Source organism: Pseudochaenichthys georgianus, chromosome 11, assembly GCF_902827115.2.
Source record: "Pseudochaenichthys georgianus chromosome 11, fPseGeo1.2, whole genome shotgun sequence".
Classification (NCBI taxonomy): Eukaryota; Metazoa; Chordata; class Actinopteri; order Perciformes; family Channichthyidae; genus Pseudochaenichthys; species Pseudochaenichthys georgianus.
This window is the reverse complement of record NC_047513.1, coordinates 6,567,145-6,588,425: the sequence shown is the minus strand read 5'-3', so window position 1 is coordinate 6,588,425 and position 21,281 is coordinate 6,567,145. Positions and strand designations below refer to the sequence as shown.

The 21,281-nt window shown below is 42.2% G+C and overlaps 1 protein-coding gene across 5 annotated transcripts in view; it reads right to left on the bottom strand.

Annotated features, from left to right (window-relative positions):
* Positions 1–1,653: 1,653 nt before the first annotated feature.
* Positions 1,654–21,281, bottom strand: part of atp9b (ATPase phospholipid transporting 9B) — a 55,997-nt gene continuing 36,369 nt past the window's right edge. For 4 of the 5 annotated variants that reach the window (XM_034094253.1, XM_034094255.2, XM_034094256.2 and 1 more), the window contains exons 16-29: positions 18,411–18,572; positions 18,132–18,224; positions 15,749–15,832; positions 14,426–14,596; positions 13,506–13,604; positions 13,327–13,416; positions 12,225–12,369; positions 11,666–11,730; positions 11,215–11,370; positions 10,967–11,031; positions 10,601–10,709; positions 6,148–6,205; positions 4,307–4,510; positions 1,654–3,267 (exon numbers count right to left, since the gene is read on the bottom strand). In XM_034094253.1, coding sequence (XP_033950144.1) covers positions 3,131–3,267; positions 4,307–4,510; positions 6,148–6,205; positions 10,601–10,709; positions 10,967–11,031; positions 11,215–11,370; positions 11,666–11,730; positions 12,225–12,369; positions 13,327–13,416; positions 13,506–13,604; positions 14,426–14,596; positions 15,749–15,832; positions 18,132–18,224; positions 18,411–18,572 — 1,638 coding nt within the window. In that variant the 3' untranslated portion in view covers positions 1,654–3,130. Of the gene's footprint in view, positions 3,268–3,527; positions 3,561–4,306; positions 4,511–6,147; positions 6,206–10,600; positions 10,710–10,966; positions 11,032–11,214; positions 11,371–11,665; positions 11,731–12,224; positions 12,370–13,326; positions 13,417–13,505; positions 13,605–14,425; positions 14,597–15,748; positions 15,833–18,131; positions 18,225–18,410; positions 18,573–21,281 lie in introns of all 5 variants that reach the window. The other variant, XM_034094257.1, reaches the window with a different exon arrangement.

Genomic DNA, 21,281 nt, shown 5'->3' with positions numbered 1-21,281 from the left:
TAGGTCCCCTTTAACACATACATTCAAAGTAGTACATTCACTGACATGAATGACATGGATATGGCGCCACCTTGTGTCATATTTACAATGCAGATTATTGACATTAGGTGTGGCAATACAGTCAATCATTATCCTGGTGAGATAAACCTAGTAACCCCGCCCCCTTTAAAAAAAACTGCTCTTTTGAACGGCTCTTTCAAAGGAACAGAGCCATAAGATCCGGCTCCCTTCAAAGAGCCATAATTCCCATCACTAGTATGTATGAACGATAGTCGAGGAACTACCGGACCATCCTCCGGTGAAATCCTCAGACAGTCGCCCCGCCCCCTTACTGTGTATCGCTCACTGATTGGATGATGCAGCACTGATCTGTTGCTTCTTGACATGAGAGCAGTTTCCCAGCGGAGTGAAGAAAACACATGAAACTCACTCCTCAGTTTATACTGTGTTACACGGAGTAGAGCATCATTTATACCGCTCACTTTAGCTGTGACATCACAACCTAATGGGGGTCCTGGCTGCTCCTTTAAAGGCAGTTTCTCAAAACAGACTGCATGCATTTCACCAGGCGCGTCGCCTGGGCTGGGCATCCGGGGCTTTCGCAGAAAAATCTGTTTAGAGTTCCATTTCATATGGGTGTTAAAAGAAGTATGCATATCTCTTAATGTTGCTCTCAAAGTGCACCAGATTGATGCTTTTAACTTCAATATTTAAAAACAAATCTTCCCGGGGGAGAATGCCCCCGGACCCCCGTAGAGGAGGTGAGGACCCCCTAGCGGAGGTTACCCCCACTTATGCCGTGAGCTGATTATCGAGCCTTCATTGTAACAGTCGCAGGTGTACTGTGTTTGTGCGTGTGGGGAGTGTTGCAGTAGAAAGTTCCACGGTACTTTAATGTACCTTAATAAACTGTGGGCTAAGCCCCGAATGTTTCCAGGTCCAGGAAACACCCCTGCATTTCACTGTGGATTTAGAATGTATATAAATGAATAAATAAACGATATCACATTACAAAGTTTGACCCAAAGTCCAGCTCAGATTTTGACCATGAAAAGGCAAATTAAGCAGATAAATTGGCACAAGCTAAATGTTTTTAAACAAACATCAGTAAGAACCATCACTACCACAGACATATAACACAGACTGCGCACATGTCACCGGCGTTGATTTAGCATTTTGACACTTTCACAGTATTTGTATGGCTTCTAGATATGCTTTATAATCGAAATAAATCTCACTTAATATACAATGGGATCTTTAAAACATAAAAATACAAAACAAATATTTTAAATAAATTAGCACTTTATTTGCTTTCTGATGCAAAAGGTTTGATTACCAAGTTACTCAACAGGGGGCTATTAAAGTTATATACATCTAAAATACAAACACAATTCAAAAGTATTGATGATATTTTAAATGAATAAAATAAATCCGAAAACAAGTGGGCAATTAATGTAGTGGAGGATAAAGTAAAATGTTTGCCTCTGAATTGTATTCGAGTAAAAGTATATATTAGCAGTATAAGTATTTCAGTGTAATACTTTACTTTGAGCCACATCCGTCCACATCCATGTCCAAGGTTTAGTCTCTACCTCCGTCTAGTGGCCACAAGATGCATTTCATGGTGAATAAAACCATATCAAAAAATGTATATGTATAGCAACTGTTGTCTCTTTTTATTATTCATTTTCAATAACAATTGTATAAATAAAGACATACTGTTAGAAATCGCAGTGTAGGACAGGGAAAGCAAGTTGACAAGAAAGAAAAGTGTATACATTATCACAAACACAGAACACAGGTCTCAGCAGGAATACACTTTTGGAATTGCTCGTCATCAGAATGTCAATCAGGAATTTAAAACGCTGTGTCGCAGTCACATAACTGCATCATTTATTAGTCTTTTTTATTATAGTGTAGCTACATTTTAAAGTATGGTTGCCACGATTTAAACTAACAGCCGTGTTTAGGAATGATCGGCCTGAGTTTAACTCAACTATGATTAAAAAATATATGTCAACCAGACTAATAATCATAGCTATAATAAATCCTGTATACTGAAATGTACAAAGCTTAGATCATGCTCAACAATAGCATTACACAGAGCGAATGATAAAACTCATTCCTCCTCAAAGAGAGCTCAATGTCACCGTCTGCTCCAGGACAAAGTCACATGGAAGTCATAATGTCAGTAAAGGTTTAAAAATAAACAGCCGTCAGTGTTCGGGGTCCTTTGTTGTGACTTTTTAAGTGGTTTCCCTTTCGGACATTTGTTTTCTTTAAGAGAATTGAAGTTCCTCGAAGTTCACATCTGGCTGCAGAGGTAACTAAAACAAACACCTCTGATGATTGTTGATGAGATGCAGCTTCAGCACACGGACACACGTCACGATGAGGCCCAAAGCCAGCCGCCGCGTCCAAACAGGAAGTTCGGCAGACATCGACAAACATCGCAAACACACTAACAAAACGATGTGTAATGCTGCTATGGAGTGCTGGTTCATAATACAGAGATGATAATGTCATGCGCCGTGTTACAAAATGTAAAGGACGCAAAGCAGCAAGCGCACAGAAATAAAGTTTTACCAGCACTTGTGAATGTTGTAATGTTTATCTTTAAAGCGTTAGTGCTACCGTGACAGCATTAAGGATCAATGTTGCATGTAAAGGCTTTATTAACCGTAACAAAGAAAACACTTGTGTCCCTACTCAACTCAGTTAAAAAAATGCAGGCCGGAAACTGTAATTAATACCAAGAATAAAAAAACGACACTAAAAAAATTAGAAACTTCACATATTAAAACGTAGACATCCAAAAAAATGCAGAATTGTATAAAATGACATTTGGATTGTTTGAAATGCGTTAAAACAAATAAAGGCAGATTGACCCTTTATGAAAATGGGGTCTTAGTGCAGTCACTCACACCGTGTTGCCCTTCTTCTGCGTGACTAAATCCATCGTTTAGAGTTTTTTCCCCATGTGCTCTGTTTTTTCAAGTAATCCCAAATCTCAGTGAGATAATCCGAAGAATTGATTCCCCTCCATTTTGCATTGTTCCAGTGGTTCCTTACCTGTCCCTCACTGAGGATCGGCGAGTGTAAAAAGTGCTGACATTAGAAAGCTCACGGCTTATGAGGAGAGTTTGGAGTAGCTCGGGGGGGAGAACTTGCGTTTCAGGTACTTGATGATGTAGAGAGGAAGACAGCTGACCAACGTGATGGCCGACACCTTCCACAGGAAAGGCCACGTCGTGATGAAGGACAGGTCTGGGGGGGGAAGAACAGCTTGAATACACGTTTTTTTTGTGGTTTATTACTTCACAGGATAGTAAGTGCTCAATCTAGTATGCAACTTGATCACAGGGGCATAAAACCACACGAACAGTGCATGAGAGACAGCGGAGAAGAATCCAATCACAACATGATGACACAAGCTCAAATGAAAAAAAGACAACATGCTGACAGACAAACATCACTGGGAAGTGCAGAGAGACACGAGGAGATCAACCGACAGGAAGCCAACCTACCAAGGAAAGCTCCCAGGGACACCCTGCCTATGCCTGTCGCAAACATACAGGAGCATAAGAGCAGCAGAAACAGTGAGACAGGTTAGCAGTGACGACAGGGACAGACAGGCGGAAGCATAAAAGCACAGAGCCAAAGCTACTGCACAGCATTAGGAGTAGTGTTGTAGTATTACATTAGATTAAACACAAAGCTGTTAGAGAGAAAGTGTCAAATGAATACTGGATTAAAAGGGTTAAGTGAAGATATGCTTCTACTAGTGAAAAGCCAGAGCTATGTGCAACATGAAAGCAGACCATAAAGGATTAGCCAATGTATTCAAATGATATCTTATTTGGGATCTATTTCAAAAAGCTCGAGTCATTTCAAAGTCTGAAATGTGAGGATGTGCTTATTTTCTTGTCACATGTGATATTAAACTACATTTCTTTGGGTTTTGAACTGGTTGAACAAAAGTAGCAATTTCATAATTTTAACTATTAATTACCTTAATAATTGTTCTATATCTTTGACATTTTAAAGAGAAATAATGTCACAACATGTATTTATTTAGAAAGGAATAAGCAGATGAATCTATAGCAAAATGTAAGTTAACTGACGTTGTTCCAAAAGCCTTGTGTGGGTAACTTCTCTCATATTTATTTATATATTTTCATTAAACTTTGACACATTCAAATATTCAAACTCATTTCATAAATGTATTTTTTTATTAAACAAATACGTTTTTCTCTTAGTTTCCGAGATGTTCAAAGATACAAGCGTGGAGTAAATGGAGACCTACCAAAGTACTCGTTGAGGAAGGCGAGGGAGGCCAGGTAGCAGCCCAGGCTGAAGAACTCGGCCACCACCATGAGCCAGTGCCAGGTGCGGATGGTGAGCGCCACCATCAGCAGCTCCGTGACGATGAGCGCCGTGAAGGAGATGGCCACCACGTGCACAAACTCAGACTCAAACAGCACCAGCGCGCCGTACATGAGACTGCCCCCTGGTGGCCAGAGGAAACACATCAACCACATGATATTACCAGAACACATTAGTGATGGAGGAGGCGGACTAAACAAGGGCTGTTGTTGAATAATATTTTTGAAACGTTCCTTAGGGAGTGAAATGACCCGGAAGTACTGTGATAGCCATGATAATATCTTTTTGAATTGTCTAGATACGAAAGGAGCTCCAATGCTTCTTTTGTTATCTCCTGCAGCAAAGGAAACACCGTACCATCCTCGACTAAAGGAAAGGAGATAACGCTGTCCCACGATTCCTTGCAGCCGCAACATTTTAAGTGATGCAACATTTTGCCGTTCACAGAAACAATCTATTGTGGCCAAATAAGCAGCATGTCAGTTACACTGCTTATTTAGCATTTATGTTCCACTCAGACTTATTGGGACTAATACATAGGGTAATGTTGATACATCTGAGGGGAAAAGAGGTTGAGGGAGAGCACATGCTACCATTTCATATCAACAATTGTTTTTTCATTCAAACCTTCATAAAGAAATTGTAAATAATCTTTTGCCTGTCCACGTTTATAGAGCCCGCATGAACCATCTTGATATGAACACACGCCCTTTTCTTAGTCCCTCTATGGAAGATATGGTTTTCCCACAGCAGACGCACATCAGTAACATCTGCTTTCCACGAGAAGTTGCACTGTCTCAGCACTGTAATGGTCTTTTCCTGATGATTTCTCCTTCACATCTTTCGCTAACACAAGGACGTTTTCACTGAGGTTACGAAAAATGGTTAGGAAAACACATAAGACCTGTTTTAAAAAAAAAATAAGATCACAGCCCAGGATTGTAAAGAGAAGGTTGTGTCATTTTCAAAGTATTATTTCTTCATCATTTGTTCTCAGGTCTGCTCCACAATGAGCTGCCTGGGACACTGAGGTAAGGATGTCTGGAGATAAGGACTGATTCAATAACTGTACAAGAGTTAAAGGTGCTTCAGTGAGTCTGTCTGAGTAACATATTGTAGTATCCAGACACTCAGTCATCTTGAGGCGCCCGCTGTATCTTGATAGCTCTTCATTCTGTCATAACCAACACAAATTGAGCTCAATGGCCTCTAACGGATCCCATAATTGCTGCTTCATAGTCTCCATATAGAACATTCCAGCGAGTCAAACTCTGTAATAAATTAAGCTAGATTGGCGGCTAACATTTTCCTCCTCCTCCTCCTCCGCTGTCGTCCTCTCATATCGTCTTTACATTAACCTGCCCCCCCCCCCCCCCCCTACCAGAGACCTGGTATTGGCCTTTAATTAAAAAACCCCGAGCTGTCAGGAAGTCACGCTCCAGCAGGAACATAGATCTTTCCCACACGCTGCATGGCTTAGCGATTACAGAAATATCGATTTACTGGACGGACAAAAGCCCGCATGTAAAGGCGGATGGCGGTTGGAAACCTAAGATACTGAGAAAGTGACCGTCCGAGAGTTTGAAGGGGGCCCGGGGACCCTGGTATTAAGACACGCTAGAGAGAGATGATGAAATGGTGGTTGAAGAGTTGCTTTGACAGTCTACAGTAGCAGACGGCACATTCTGTACAGACAAGCCATGCTGTACCTGGATCAGTTACAGATATAAGAGCTATTATGTTTTAGAAGGAGCACCTTACCTTGATAGATGCTGATCAAAACCCAGATGAGGAATGTCTTGAAAGATAATGAACGCCCCTGAAAGAGAAACATCGTCCATAAGTGGAACACATATATATGATATGACTTGATGTTAGGGAGAACGTTTGCAGAAAATAAACTTTAGATTTAAAAGGTCAGGATTTGATTTGATTTTTCAAGCACTGATGGGATAAATGGTATTTATAGCGCTTTATCCGGTCTTTAAGACTCCTGAAAGTGCTTTACAGTACTGTATAGGGATGGGTATCGAGAACCGGTACTAAGTCAATTCCGGTACCTGATTGGACGGTATCGGTATACCGTTAAGCCGCTGGACAAACGGTGCTGCCATCGGTATATGTGTTACGTCTACTTCCTTAGTTTAACTTTAAACCATTCTGGCTGGTTGGGAACCCTCATCCCGTGTGATGTATCCGGTTTGAGACCCTCTGATTGGCCACTGTAAATGCCACTCGTCATCTCTCTCAACAGCGCTCTTATTATTGTTGTGAGACTCCCGCAGGCATGGCGGACAGAGCGAAGCGATCGAAGGTGTGGGTGCACTTTAAAAAATGTAGTGGCGTCGATAGGGCAAGGTGCAATCTATGTACTCAATTAGTTGCTTGTGAAGGGGGTAACACAAGCAACTTAATGAAGCATTTGCAAACTCATTGAATCTAAAACGGTGCAGCGTATTTGACAGCCTAAACAATGTGGCTGCTAGCGATACTGCTAGTAGTGATGTCGGAACGAACACATCACTACGCGAACGAGCCGGCTCTTTTAAGTGAACGACAGGGGCCGGCTCGGGCCGTTTTTTTTTTTTTTTTTTTGTTAAAGAGCAACTTGCAGGTTAGAGACACCAGTGAATAAATGTGTAGGAAAATGATGAATACACTAGATTTTCCAAAAAATATACAGAAATATACACTACAGTGACATCTGGCGTCGTTTTAGTAAGACATTTTCACTTCCGCATGAAAAAGCCTCCGCACGTGACCTCCCGCGTGTGACGTAGTGATGGGCATTTCAATTCCCTTCAGGGACACAAATCTAGATTCAGTTCACTTTAAAGATTTGTTCACCGATTCGTTCACCGGTTCGCTTCTGGTGATTTGCACGTTCGCGAACGATTCGTCTTTGTACTCAAAGGTGGGGTAGGTAAGTTTGAGAAACCGGCTCGAGATACACTTTTTGTTATATTCCATGGAATGCTCTTAACATCCCGATAGCAATGAATATCTGAAGTGCTTTGACAAAACATCCATAAAAAAATTTCATCTGTGGAAGCCGTGGTGCTGTAAAAAGCACGACCAATCATTTTATATAAACTAAAATAACTGGATGGCCTACCTGCCTGTCAGCCTTCCATCGGGGCACAAACTTATCTCGTGCCCTCATTGGTCATGTGCACGTTCGTGTGTGTTGGAGGAGGGGCTCTGTAAGGAAGTGGCAGATTTTTTCCGGTTGTGTATTTTCAAATTCTAGCGCACTCGAGCTGGTTTCTCCAAAATTACCTACCCCACCTTTAATTTGTTCAGTGAATCCTCACTACTGCCGAAGTCCGTACAAGAAGTTTGCTGGCGTAAAATGTATGATATTGAAACACATTTTACACCTCACCTTGTTGCAACATGAATTATGCTCTGGGAATAGGCTACATATTATTTAAGAAATATAATTGGCCATTGTTAAATCTCATGTGTGCCTGATTATACGATGTATTCAGTGGCGAACCGTGTCTATCACAACTGGACCTTCTGTAGACACACACACCCGCCGCTGCCCCCCCCCCCTCCCAGTTCAGCACATCATTTATTTTGTAATGATTTAAAAGTACAATCCAGAAAAATATACGTACTCGCCTTTATCTTTTTGCCATCTTAGCCTTTTTACCAATTTCTTCATATCACAGTTTTGCATGATGTCACTGTAGGACAATGTTTTAAGGATCTCTTGTCGAGCTCGGTTGTCAGTTTGAAATGTCTGGATGAAGATGTAACTGATTTACAAATGTTAAAAATGCCTCTTTTCATCCTCTGTCTGAGGGAAAACCCCAACAAGCATGATAGGGCGAGCCAGGCCCCTTTAAGATATGTTATTTATTTTTGTCTGCTTCTGAGAATCTAATGTATAAGTTATAGTTATTTCTGCAAGAACATTACAATAAAATGACTGTTTAATCTTCACATCTTGTATTCATGTATATAATTTTGAGCACCAAATTATCGAAAAATACCGATAAGCGATATCGGTATCGATAAATCCTAACGATACCCATCCCTAGTACTGTATGTACAGTAGTATACAAGTTATCATTCACTTATTCATACAGAGCTATGAGGCACTTGCTTAAGTAAGCTAACATTCACACACATTTACACAACGTTGGCATCGGGAGCAACTCGGAGTTAAGTACCATGCCCAAGGATACATCGACATGTCGACTTCGAAGGCTGGGATCAAACCTTCCAATTGAAAGACGATCGCACTACCTCACAGCCAAAGTCGCCCATGATCGTGCGTTGAAGCTTGCCGGTGGGCGTGTCTGGCGTGCGACCAACAACCAATCACATTCATCTCCCGCCCTGGACACACAAGCACGCGGTTTGATTGGCTAGAGCTTGTACTGGCATATGATTTGATTGGCTGGCACTTCCGTCGACTCTTGAAAAGTTGAACTTTTCTCAACTTTCGAAGCGAGCAACGGAGGCAAAGCTTCCACGCTGCCGTGTGGACGTACCGTTACACTACAGGGCGACTGTGGCTGAGAGGGAGTGCGGTCGTCTTTCAGAGATGGAGTACTCGAGTCCTGGACTCGGACTCGAGTCGGACTTGAGTGCCGATTTTCGGGACTCGTGACTCGACTCGGACTCGCGCACTGATTGACGCGACTCGGACTCGTGAATTCTCGCACAGGATGACTTGGACTCGGACTCGGACTCGTGAATTCCCCCCCCCCACGATGACTCAGACTCGACTCGTACATTGACGCTCCGACTTGGACTCGAGCACATTTTCTCTGGAGTCTGATGTCCTCTATCCTGTATGGCGAGTTCACGTACTGGGCCCCGCTGTTCCAGTCTAGAGATGTCTACAGACACACCCCGCATCATGCTGTATGCTTTCACACATTCTGCTTCCACATTGGAAAAGAGCAGTTATGTGGAAACAATATAGAAGAGAAGGCTCCGTAACACATTACTCTAAGGATCGAGTTCAGACATATAGGCTGTCTTGAACACTATCATCAGAGTAACGTGATCTAATCAATAAATAAAGATTCAGCCGATAACGAAAGCACATACTTAACATGCAGAATGACATTTTGCATGTTAAGTAGCCATGTGCTTTCTGGGGATAAATCTTTATCGGTAAACTGATTTAACCCGTAAAAGTTCCTTCAAAATAAGAGTCCCGATCTTATTACTATCAAAATAAAAGTGCAAAACGAAAACTTTACTATAGGAAAATATTGGCATACACATATAATCACTTCTCTAAAAGGTAACTCATTTTAAATATAGTATATTTATATATAATAATAATATTAATATTATAAATAAGCTTTATATTTGTATAGCACCTATTACAAGAATTGTAGCCAAACTCGCTTCACAGCAGTTCAATAGACAGGATAACAGCAATGTAGAGGAGCAGCTACATTTCAAAACATATATCCACGAAGATTAATACATGAAGACTTGTGACTCGGACTTGACTTGGACTCTTCTTAAGTGACTCGGAATTGGACTCGGACTCGAACACAGGTAATGATGACTCGGACTCGACTTGGACACTCCTTGGGTGACTCGGACTTGGACTCGGACACAGGTAATGATGACTCGGACTCGGCTTGGACATTCCTTGGGTGACTCGGACTTGGACTCGGACTCGAAGAGTGGTGACTCGAGGGTGACTTGGACTCGTGAATTGGTGACTTGACTACAACACTGTCGTCTTTCAACCAGAAGGTTGTGGGTTCGATCCCAGCCCGTACAGCCAACACGTCGATGTATCCTTGGGCAAGATACTTAACCCTGAGTTGCTCCCGATGGCATGGCCAACGGTGTGTGAATGTTAGTTCCTAGAGCAAGTGGCACTGCTCTGTATGAATGGGTGTGAATGGGTGAATGACATGTAGTATGTAAAGCACTTTGAGGGGTCGTAAAGCTATATAAGTACAGTCCATTTACCATTTACCTCCCTAATTTAAAAATAACATCTTTTAATGTTTTGAAAATGCTGATTCAGGCTACCGCCAAGTGTTTTTTACCTTCTGATGCATGTAGGTAAGTGTCGGTGAAGAGAAGAAGAAAACAAGGAAAATGGCCAATCCTGTTCTTGATTTTGAACGTCAAATCAAAAGCTTATTTGGATGGATTTCTAATTTAGAATGCATATCGTGACACTGCAAGTAATGTAAATATATTTAAAAAAAGGGCACTGTACCTTGGTGAGGTCTTTATAAAGCTCTGGGTAGAGAAGAGCCATCTCTGGCTTCACGTCTTGGTCCAGAACCAAGGAGAACACAGGGAACATGGTGTACATGGTGGCATACCTGCACACAACAAAACAGGGTTAAGATGGACCACATATTTCCACAACTCTGTGCTGTGTTACCGTAAGGCTGTTGCCATATTAGCCACCGTTAACCATTGCATTTGGTTGTCCTAAGACTGTTATATAGAGGTAATAGCTTTGTGATGCTAAACGGCAACTTAGCACCTTGGCTGCAATAGGAGTATCTGTGAGGTGGCAGATACATTTCAAACAATACATTTTTACCACATTAAGACATTTGGAAAAGGTACATACCCCACCATGAGGAAACCCTGGTACAGTGGCACAGAGGCAAAGTAAAACACAGAAGAGAAGACCGCCTGAGGAAAGGGAACAGAAATGGTGTCATAAAGTCAGTTATTTCATAATTGTATTGGCCACAATGCGGAAGATTGTCTCAGGCTTCAGCACTGAGCAATAATTAAAAGCAGGACCACTTATTTAAAACAGGCATCAAAGGAGAAAACGACTTAAACCTGAATATTGTGTGAGTGTTTGAATACCTGCATGGTGGAGATGATCATGCCTCTGTGCATGACGAACTGACCCAGCGCGGCAGAGCGCTTGTAGCTGTTCCTGCCGTGAACCATGAGCAGGCGCCCAATGTGCTTAAACTGCGTGATGGAGAAGTCTGCAGCCAGAGATGCCTGCTTCCCTTCCTGTTCACACACACAATTAGAAAGACGCAGTTGTAAAACACCAACGTGTTAAACCATATACTTCTGAAATTGTATTAAAAAAGTATCTAAAGTTACAGAATGCGTCACTTTGTTCCTAGTTTCCCTGAAGGTGTTATAGTTTGGTATAATGTGTGGCCTTGCAGGAATAATATCCGTTTGACTTCTTACTAAATTAAGTGTTTAATAAATCGTTTCAAGATGATTGCAGTTTCTTTGACTGAATTAAGTGAGTGATTAATCAACATCTGTTTGTGTAGTAAATGGAGGTCTTTACCTTTCCTTCAATTCCAATACCACAATCTGCAGCCTGGATCATACTGACATCATTTCCTCCATCACCTTTCACAAAAAGAGAAAACACAACAAAATCATTGTACAATATTTGAATCTGGAAAAGCTCGATTAAAACGTATTTATTTTGTGTTGTATTTAAGGCTGTCATTGTGGTGAAGTATGTCCCGTGTCTTCTTGTATGTTGTGTTGTGCTTGTTGCCATCTCCTGTAAGCCAAATATGATCTGAACTGAAAGATGCACACTTTGCTGGGTGCTTCTCTTAGTGAGCTTTGACTGCCATCTTGTGGATAAAAAAAGTACATATATATATATTTTCTCCGGTGTCTGTGCATTGTCAGCATTTGATAGATATCAATGCAGGCGGCACAACTGGGGTATGGCAGCCAGTTTGAAGGCAAATCATAACTTTAAACCAAATCCCCATCCGAAAGAGAATAAAATAAATCACTGGATGGGTGTTTAATTCATCTGTCCAGCCTTTCCCCCTAAGGGACTGAGCGGTACACAGACACATGTGTCAGTCTGTGTCAGCCCTCACCTATGGCACAGGTCCTGTTGGCTGTGTGCTGCTTGAGGAGCGTGACGATCTGGGCCTTCTGGGTGGGGGAGCAGCGGCAGCAGACCACCGCAGGACACTGACACGCCAGCTCCACAAACTCATGCTCGTAATAGCGCAAACACACCTGCAACACAACACAGATACACTCTGGTGGTCTTTGTTGCAATTGCATTATAGTTTTTTAAATCTGTACACAGGAAATCTGAGCTAAGATACAATACATAGATTACTGAACAAGTTCCACAGATATTCACGTGATCTCTTGCAATACTTTATCAGTCGGACTTGAATGCCATACGAGTGAAAACACTGATTACAGTAAAGCCTTTTAGGAAAGCAAATGGCCATTTCATCTCCAACACAATCTTAATTGTCTTTAACCTTTTGTACCAGAGAAATATCCCTTTAGGTTCCAATACAAGCGATACACATCCAGAGTTGGAAGAAGTACTTGCATAAAAGTAAAATATACTCAATATACTTTAGGTTCAAAAAGTTAAAGTACGTATCTTGATGAATGGCCCATTGCAGAATGATATCTATTGCATTATGGTGTTCATCACTTCAATGTTGCACTGAGTAAAGCTGGTGTTTATTTCAATGACTTTACGTGCTGCCGGGTAGCTTGAACTGTAATAATACATCATGATTTATTGTTTTCTTTTATTATAAACTCTTATCTGCAAAGAAGCAAGTAACTAAAGCTGCAAAATAAATGTAGTGGAGTAATAAAAGCTTCCATTGTAGTGTATAAGTATAAAGTGGCATCAGGTAGAAATACTGTCCTGATGTAAAACGAGTCCAGGATCATAACAATGTCTTATGCTTTTGTTCGGCACATTATATCGACCATTAGCTGTACCTGTGCCTTTCTTTAATGTATGTCTTAAGTTAAACAAAAAACAAGAACTTTTCTAATCTTTTAGCCTCATAAAAAAGGACTAATATGATAGTATACTAATATTTCCTCTCCAAATCTTCAGAGCTCTGGTTAAAGTGTTAAGTATTGGTTTTGGCTGCATCCTCAGCATCATCTGCTCCCTTAGTAAACATGACTGTGTGCTGCGCTGTGCTGTAGTACCTCTAAGGAGTCTCCAGAGATGACCAGAGCACAGTCATGCTTCCTCCTGAAGGCGTTGAGCTCCAGATGGGCCTCTCCTCTGCTGGAGATCTGCTCGAGAGCCACACAATACAATTAGGCTTTTAGTCATTCCCCGATACATAAGCGCTTTGTGATAACATCAAAGGGAAACCGCGTACCGGCTTGAACACATGGATGTCTTGGGTTCTGGACACCAGGTGGGAGCTTTTGGCGATGCACGTAGCCGTCTCAAGTTTATCCCCCGTTAGCATCCAGATCTGTAATTCAAGAAAGAGACACAACTGGTTGCTCTGTGTACTCAACCTGAGATGATGCATGTGTTGCATGCTCTTAGCAAACAGGGAACATCTGAATGAACAGAATGGAGATCAGGGCAAAAGATAACAACCATGAGAAAGGAAATGTTAAAATCTAATTTTGGTTTATTACAACAGCAAAATGTTCCAACTACTCTCGGTCAGGGCTCATAAATCAAAAAGGGAAATCTTTTTGGCTTTTCAATGATCAAGTTATATTATTTATTGATTTGTTTTTTAAATAGTTTGGGATAATTAATAAATAGTATATTAGTATTTTAAATGATTTGAGTTAAGTAAATATATATTTACAATTGTTTTTAAATAAAGGCTTTTTAACATTTCCTTCCCCGCGGTAACTTGGATTTGAAGGGCCTGGATTGTCTTTCTGTTTAAACTGAAATTCACCTTAAAGTGTGAACTGTCTTTAATAACCTCACATATTTTGGACGTGTACAAGTTAAGATTATCATCATTACCTCCTTTTTGTGTATCTGGTTTAAACGCTGAATGACTCTTGAGGTATTCGGGGATATATTTGAGTCTCAGAGTTGACCAGAATAACCCTGGTGGCAGTATTCATAGTTGGTATGTTGCGAAATACCAGTATTGACAGTACGGAAAGTCATTTCACAACAGAAAGAGTTGAAGATGAATTTCACTGATACAGTTGCATTGATAATTTTTCTAAATGTTCTACAGATATTGTCACAATATTTTTGCTAAGAATGCTTTTGGCACTTTAACCATGTATTGAAAGTGTGACACAGTGACAGCCTTACCTTGATGCCAGCGTTCCTGAGCAGCTCCAGCGTGGGCCTGACGTCGGCCTGCAGCTGGTCCTCCACTCCGGTCAGACACAGCAGCTCCATCTCCCGCTCCAAGCTCTCCACCACTGCTGCCACCTTCAGGCCGCGGTCATGGAGGCTCAGCTTCGCCTGGCTGTAGCGGTTCTATACATGGAGGGGAAAAGAAAAGAAAAAATAATGAATTGTGAGGTAACAGTGAAAAAGGCAACTGATAAATACTCATGTCAACATAACTAAAAAGAGTGAATGCTGAGTTTTTAATCATTAAGTGACTCAAAAAAGCTGCTGTCATGAAATAGAAACAACCTAAATCCAAGGCTCACATTGCTATTTTGTTGAAAAGACTTACCTCTAGTTCCAATTAAAGAAAACATGAGACTCGTTAAAGTAAAGGATGCGCTGCCTGTATTTAGAGCAGTATAAGGCCCCGTCTACACGGACACGAAACGGGTTGTATCTGCTACAGTTCTCTATCGTATGGACGGTTCGTCCACGTGAGGCCGTAACGGAACCGGGGAAACGGAGCCCTCAAACGGTAATGGGTCCCAAGGTGGGTAGATCTGCGGGCGGAACGCTCTGGGTGGTCAAACGGCTCCGTGTGTACGTCCTATACGCCATAGCCCCGCCTCTCCCCACCTCTCCTGCTCACCCCCCGAGTCACCCACGTCATCGCTGATGTTTTTCGCCAACAACAACAACAACAGTGTTCCGAGTGTTTCGAGCCAGGTCCCATGATCTCGCAGGACAGTGCACCCAGCAGGAGCCTCCAGCAGACCCCCCCGCACTGTTCCCTCGTCCCTTGGAAGAGGCGGAGAGGTGGGTGTTTTTCATCTGCTGGTGGACTGCCGGGGAGAACGTCCTGCTCGGGAGCCAGGCTCAGAGTTAGTGGCACCTGCCTTTTACAGCAGGAACACACGCTCGCCTCGGGGAGGGAGAAAAAGAGAAACAGCCAGAGCCCTGCCTCTCCCCACCTCTGCTGCTCACTCCCGCGTCACCGCTGAATCCACCGCGGAGAATAAACAGAAGGGCACCCAGGCAACCATGGCAACCATGCTCGGGAGGTCTGATTCGCTACTTTTGGTGTATTTTGTGGCGGAAGTACAGCGCCACTTACAGGCCCGGCATATGTACTACAGCGTCTCCAGTGGGTCGAGCGGTCTCGTGTGGACGGACACGTTTCATGAGGCGATACCGTGCGGACGGAAGACTTTTTTGATATCGAATTCGGTTCTTTCTCCGTTTCGTCTCTGTGTAGATGCAGCCTAACACAGCATGCAGTGCGTTGATGATCCATACCTCAAAGTCCTGGTACTGCTCCTCAGACAGAGACTTCTTGGCCACCACCAGAGTCCTCAGGCCCTCCCTGGCCATGTTCCCACACTGACAGAGAGGAGAGGGACAGGGTGTTATGAGATATACACATAGTTCTGCCTTTAAAAGAAAGACTTTCAATTTCTATTCTTTAAGGTTTTGGTTTTTTAACTCTTGTGCCGCTCGAGACACACTTTAGATTTGTAGGCTGTGTTATTGCATATATATGGCATACATTCAGGTTGTTGTTTTTTCATTATGAAAGATCATTCTCAGCTATTGCTATAAGTATATAATAAACTGTTAGCTAAACTAGAAACACTCGGACCCATAAGGACTAAAATGTCCCCATTGAAACCAATCAAACCCACACATGTTAATCTTACTGCCATAACAGCTTAGAATCTACATGTTAACATGTCACGCTTTAATTCTACAGTATGGATCAAAATGAATGTTGGTGATTGTCATTGTGAGTCAGTCCACAACAAGTGCCCCACCCTTTGGCCACCCACATCCTTGCCCTAGGAGACTGACTATCTGATTGGAGGGTCAAGTGTGTGTGATGTTATCAAGTTGTGTGTGTAAATGTATTAATGAGTGGATTAATACGAGCAGAGCATTTAAGCAAATGCAAGTTTGTGCTTATTTTTCCTGAAAAAACCACAGTGCTATTACATAAACAAGCCGGCATTGAAAGGGTTAAAGTTTAAAATTAACGTCGTTATGATCCGGATTGATGTTGGTGACAATATTTAACTTTGAAAGTGGAACCAAAATAGTAATATATCTTGTTATATTGCTATTTATTGGCACCTTTTGTACTTTTTCAAAGCGAGGCACAGGGGTCAAAATAATTATCCCTCGCGGAGATGAATATAAATCAAACAAGGGCAGATCATTTGTTCTATCAGAGCGGCTGCTATAAGTACACCATGCAGAGTACTGTCGATAGCAGCATATTGTTACAACAGCAGAGAAATCAATAGTGAATAGCATAGCCTCTGGTGTAATTCAGAGGACACGGTAAAACAAAGGGATGGACGGCGGTTTATATTTGATATGAAACACCGATGGGGCGAATCTGCTCTGTTGATTGGTTATTGACAAGAGAATGAGCGTAGCGCCGGCTGATCTGACAGCGGGATATTACATCCAACGGGACATCGTTAGAACAATTGATCAGGAATATGACATACTGTAATTACTTCAACTTTATGTAGGTCACTAATTAAATCAAACGGCGCCCACAGTGCTAAACGACTCAATAATGCCAATATAATTATGAACATATGCACACAAGCCCTTCGATCAGCAAGCTGGTGTAGACAGGCCCGATGTCTCTCTCAATGAATGTCCTGATTACAGCATTGACACAAAGACCACTATGTGATGATGTGTGTGTTTATCTACTGCTCTTTATTATCTATTTCATTACAGTTTTCATCAAGAGGTGCTTATTTCAAGCAATGAGATAATGATTGATGCTTTTACGAAAAGACACAACAGAGTACGCACAGACAGTGGCTGGGTCCAACCAGACGAATAAACATAGAATATAAATGTGCCCAAAATGAAAGACTTTTTATAGACGTTTTGCGGCAGATGTTTTATTTTTAGGTCTGTCCATTTTAATATGGATGTTTCCAATGAAGTGCATGGCAGTGAAAAGGCTAAAAAGCGGAGGAATCGACATAAGCTACATGTACTGCACTGACTGGAGACCAATGGACATCAGTAGAAACCATCACTAACGTACTGCAGTGGCTAAATGAATCCATGACGAATGAGTTGCACTTGTTCGCTTTAGGTGTGTTGAAAGCGGTGGAAGACGTTTTGCTGAACCATGACTAGTTTCCCAGAAGCAGCTCAGGAGTGTGGACAGATGCACCACTGTAGGAACAGATCGTGCTCGCAGTGTGATGGCAGCATAGATATTACGCCTTGTGTCGCGCACGTTAGACAGAGGGCAATCACAGTGTCTCTGTGACAGCCGGGAGGTCGATGGTTTAGTTTAGGATTGGAAAACTGTCGAACTTAATGCCAATTTTTGTAAAAATAATTTCATAATAAATTCAAACGCCTTTGATTTCTCTTACCAGTTTGTCAAGCATTTCTTAAATATTTCAAACATGATTTAATGATCGCTAATCATCATTAGTTGGAAAGTCTGAAGTCAGAATAAACTAAAGTTTCATGATTCATTTATTTTTTTTGATTGATTGACAGAACAATTTATTTGACAGTTGACGGAAGCAGGAAGCTTCATCGTCATTGCATAGTCGGCGAACATTGTGCACGTGTCGGAAGTCACAATTAACAGAACCCGAATGCACCCTCAGTAGGTCGTATACATTGTAGATGTTACCTCTTCTTCCAACCAGTCGTTATACTGGACAATGCTCGCCATGGCAACATCAGCTCCCTTCATGTAGAAAGTGATGTCTCCGGTCGACTCCTCCTAAACCATATCATCAATGACAATTAGTACATTTCCTGTTCACGGAAGCCGAAACATGTAAACATCAGAATCCTATAGCTCTACACCAAGCATCTTCCAGCAGCCACATTTAACACATCAAGGTGATAAAGAGTCATAAACAATTATATTATATTATTATTATTATGGTATAGACAAGTTCCCCACCCTGACGATGATGCCCATCCTCTTGCTCTCGGAGGTAAAGGGGAAGATCTGCAGGATGTGGAAGGAAATGATCTGTCCGGAGGGGGTCCTCAGCTGCAGGGAGGCCAGGTCTCTGTTCACCAGGGTCAGGCCGACGCCCTGCGTCCACCGCACCAGCTCCACCTGAGGAACACATTCAAAAAGAAAACTGTACAGAAGCTCGAAACAGGGCAGTTCGACCCCCTACACCAGTGCTTCTCAAAGTGTGGTCCGCGGACCACTGGTGGTCCGTGAGCGCCCCCTAGTGGTCTGTGAGTATATTGGTAAGATTTCACATTTGAAATAAATAAATACATTTAAGTTTTCCGCACTCTCGCGGGAATATCTCCGCAATGGAACGAGCTTAAGTGTCACATTCTATTGCATGATAAAGCCCAGGGCAACACCTTCGTCACACATGTTGTCACTTGTTTGTACCATTTTCAGGCGATTTATAATCTGTTCTAGAAAAACGATGTGTTTTGGGATATTTGTGGAGTTAGGTGGTCCGCGAGTGTTATTGGTTAAGTGTCCTTGGTATGAAAAAGTTTGAGAAACACTGCCCTACATAATTACATTTACGCTCCGACTTCAATAAATCAAAGAGAGCTGATGAATTCTGCCATTTGTTATACTGACTAAAAGAACAATGCAAAGTCACAGTGACATATCAATGACCCGATTCCTACAATACGAGAGTATAGGACAGACCTCTAAATTGCATGTCATGTTTAACCTTCAAATTCATTTTGATTCAGGATATTATTGTCCACATTATGCTTAACTTGCAACAAAGGCATCCTAAACACAATAAGGTCATCTAAACCTAAAAGAAACGTAACCTTCAGAAATCAAGAATAGATTTCCTGTTCCGCATTCAAATCCTATCTTGTCCCATCCCTAGTTAAGGATGGAGATATATTGCATTCAACCCGTCATTTGCAAAGGACTCAGGCATTTACTCAATACAAATAAAATAAGCAAGCTAATCTCGCACAATACATATGTGAAAAAGAGGTGATTTTTTAACAAATATAAAACATGTTGAATCCAAATCCAAAATGTCGACCACGGAGCAGACTGAATCTCATCTCTCTTGCAGTTGAAAGACGAGGCCTGAGAGAGTTATGGCTTCTCCCTGTTTCTCTCCCCCTTCCCTCCTCAGCAGGAACTGCAGCCCCCGAGCGAGCGTTCAGCTGCACACGACTCAATCCTCAATGGGTTCATTTTCAATGTGCTCACTCAAAGGTTGTTATTATACTCTGACCTACAAATTGGAACTTCCTGTTAATACCCCGTCATTTCTGCTGCTCCCCCTTTGAGCTCCGTAAAAAGGAGCTGCCTGTATTTACTTAACACACATCTGCCTGTCATTATCCTGGTGGTGGTGTGTGCAGCTCACACACACATGGACAGATACGCCATGGACTGAGAGTCCTAAATCCAGCTGTTCAATCTCCTGTTTGAGCTCTACAGGAACTATTAAGCTTCGTCAACTTTGATACAAACTGAATGTGAATGATGCGTGACGACGGTAAGAGAAGAGCTACTCTCGGACAGGCGGATTAAACAGCCTGATCGATATTCAACTGCGTTCCAATGATCACGTACAATTTAAATCACAATGGAAGCACTGCCTTTAACGTTAACAGCAGCTCAAGCATGTCATGAAAATGACCATTAACAGGTTAAATACTGCTCATGGCACGTGATGTCAATATAAACGGTATTAGAAGTGAATTATTCTGGAGATCATTTAACGGTTTTAACATGAAAAAAAGGGCCTAGTTCATATTTGTATTAAAATTAAAATGTCTCTCCTGTGTTCCTCATACTGCCTGTGCCCACCTCTTTTCACCCTCTGTCTGAAACCAGAGCCCAGTCTGCCTGGAACAAATCCATTGGACTCCTTCCATAACATAGTGACATCACTATAATAATTAATATAATAATATTTAAATAATAATAATTAAATCCTTGCATTTATTATAGCGCTTTTTCCAGTGCTCAAAGCGCTTTACAGATACACATTACACACATATGTTTTATACATGCAATGGTCACTGTGGACAATACCCACAGGAGCAAGGACACACCGGCTTTACAGACGCAGCAGCGGCGGGTTTCACCCCTTGATCTGATGATCATTGCACAGCGCACTGCGCCACACCGTCCATCTTCACGCCTCGAGGTCATCGAGGCGCTTTTACAAATACAGTATTATAAATTAGTATTATACATGTACTGTGGACAATACCCACAGGAGCAAATCCGGGTGAAGTGTCTTGCCCAAGGACACAGCGGCCTGACGCAGTGGCGGCGGGAGCGGGTTTCGAACTGGAGTTCCCCAGCACTCCCCCTTGATCTGATGATCGGATGCACAGACCACTGCACCACCCGTCCCCGGGTAACACTGGCTCTTCTATTGGCTGACACTACAACATATTGTACGTAACAGGCTAAGGGGCGGGACATCTCTAAGCGGTTGACCAATCACAACAGAGCCGACCAGCTAACCAATCAGAGCAGACTGGGCTCTGGTTTCAGACAGAGGGTGAAAAGAGGTGCTGCAGCACAGGCAGTATGAGAACCTAAAGAGCTGTTTGACAGGTAGGCGTTTAAATGGCACAGCAGAAAAACAAAATACAAATTTGAACCCAAATAAGATGCCTTATGGTGAACATCACACTCAGTGAAACTATCAGTTACATCCAATTGGAAATGATGAAGCACCCACGTCCTGGACATGGCCGTCATTAAAGTCTACAGTCCAATGCTCTCGTCTGATATTACGAAGGTCAAAGGTCACAGGAGAACTCTGTTCACCGGCAGGTCAGGCGACCTCTGCGGCCG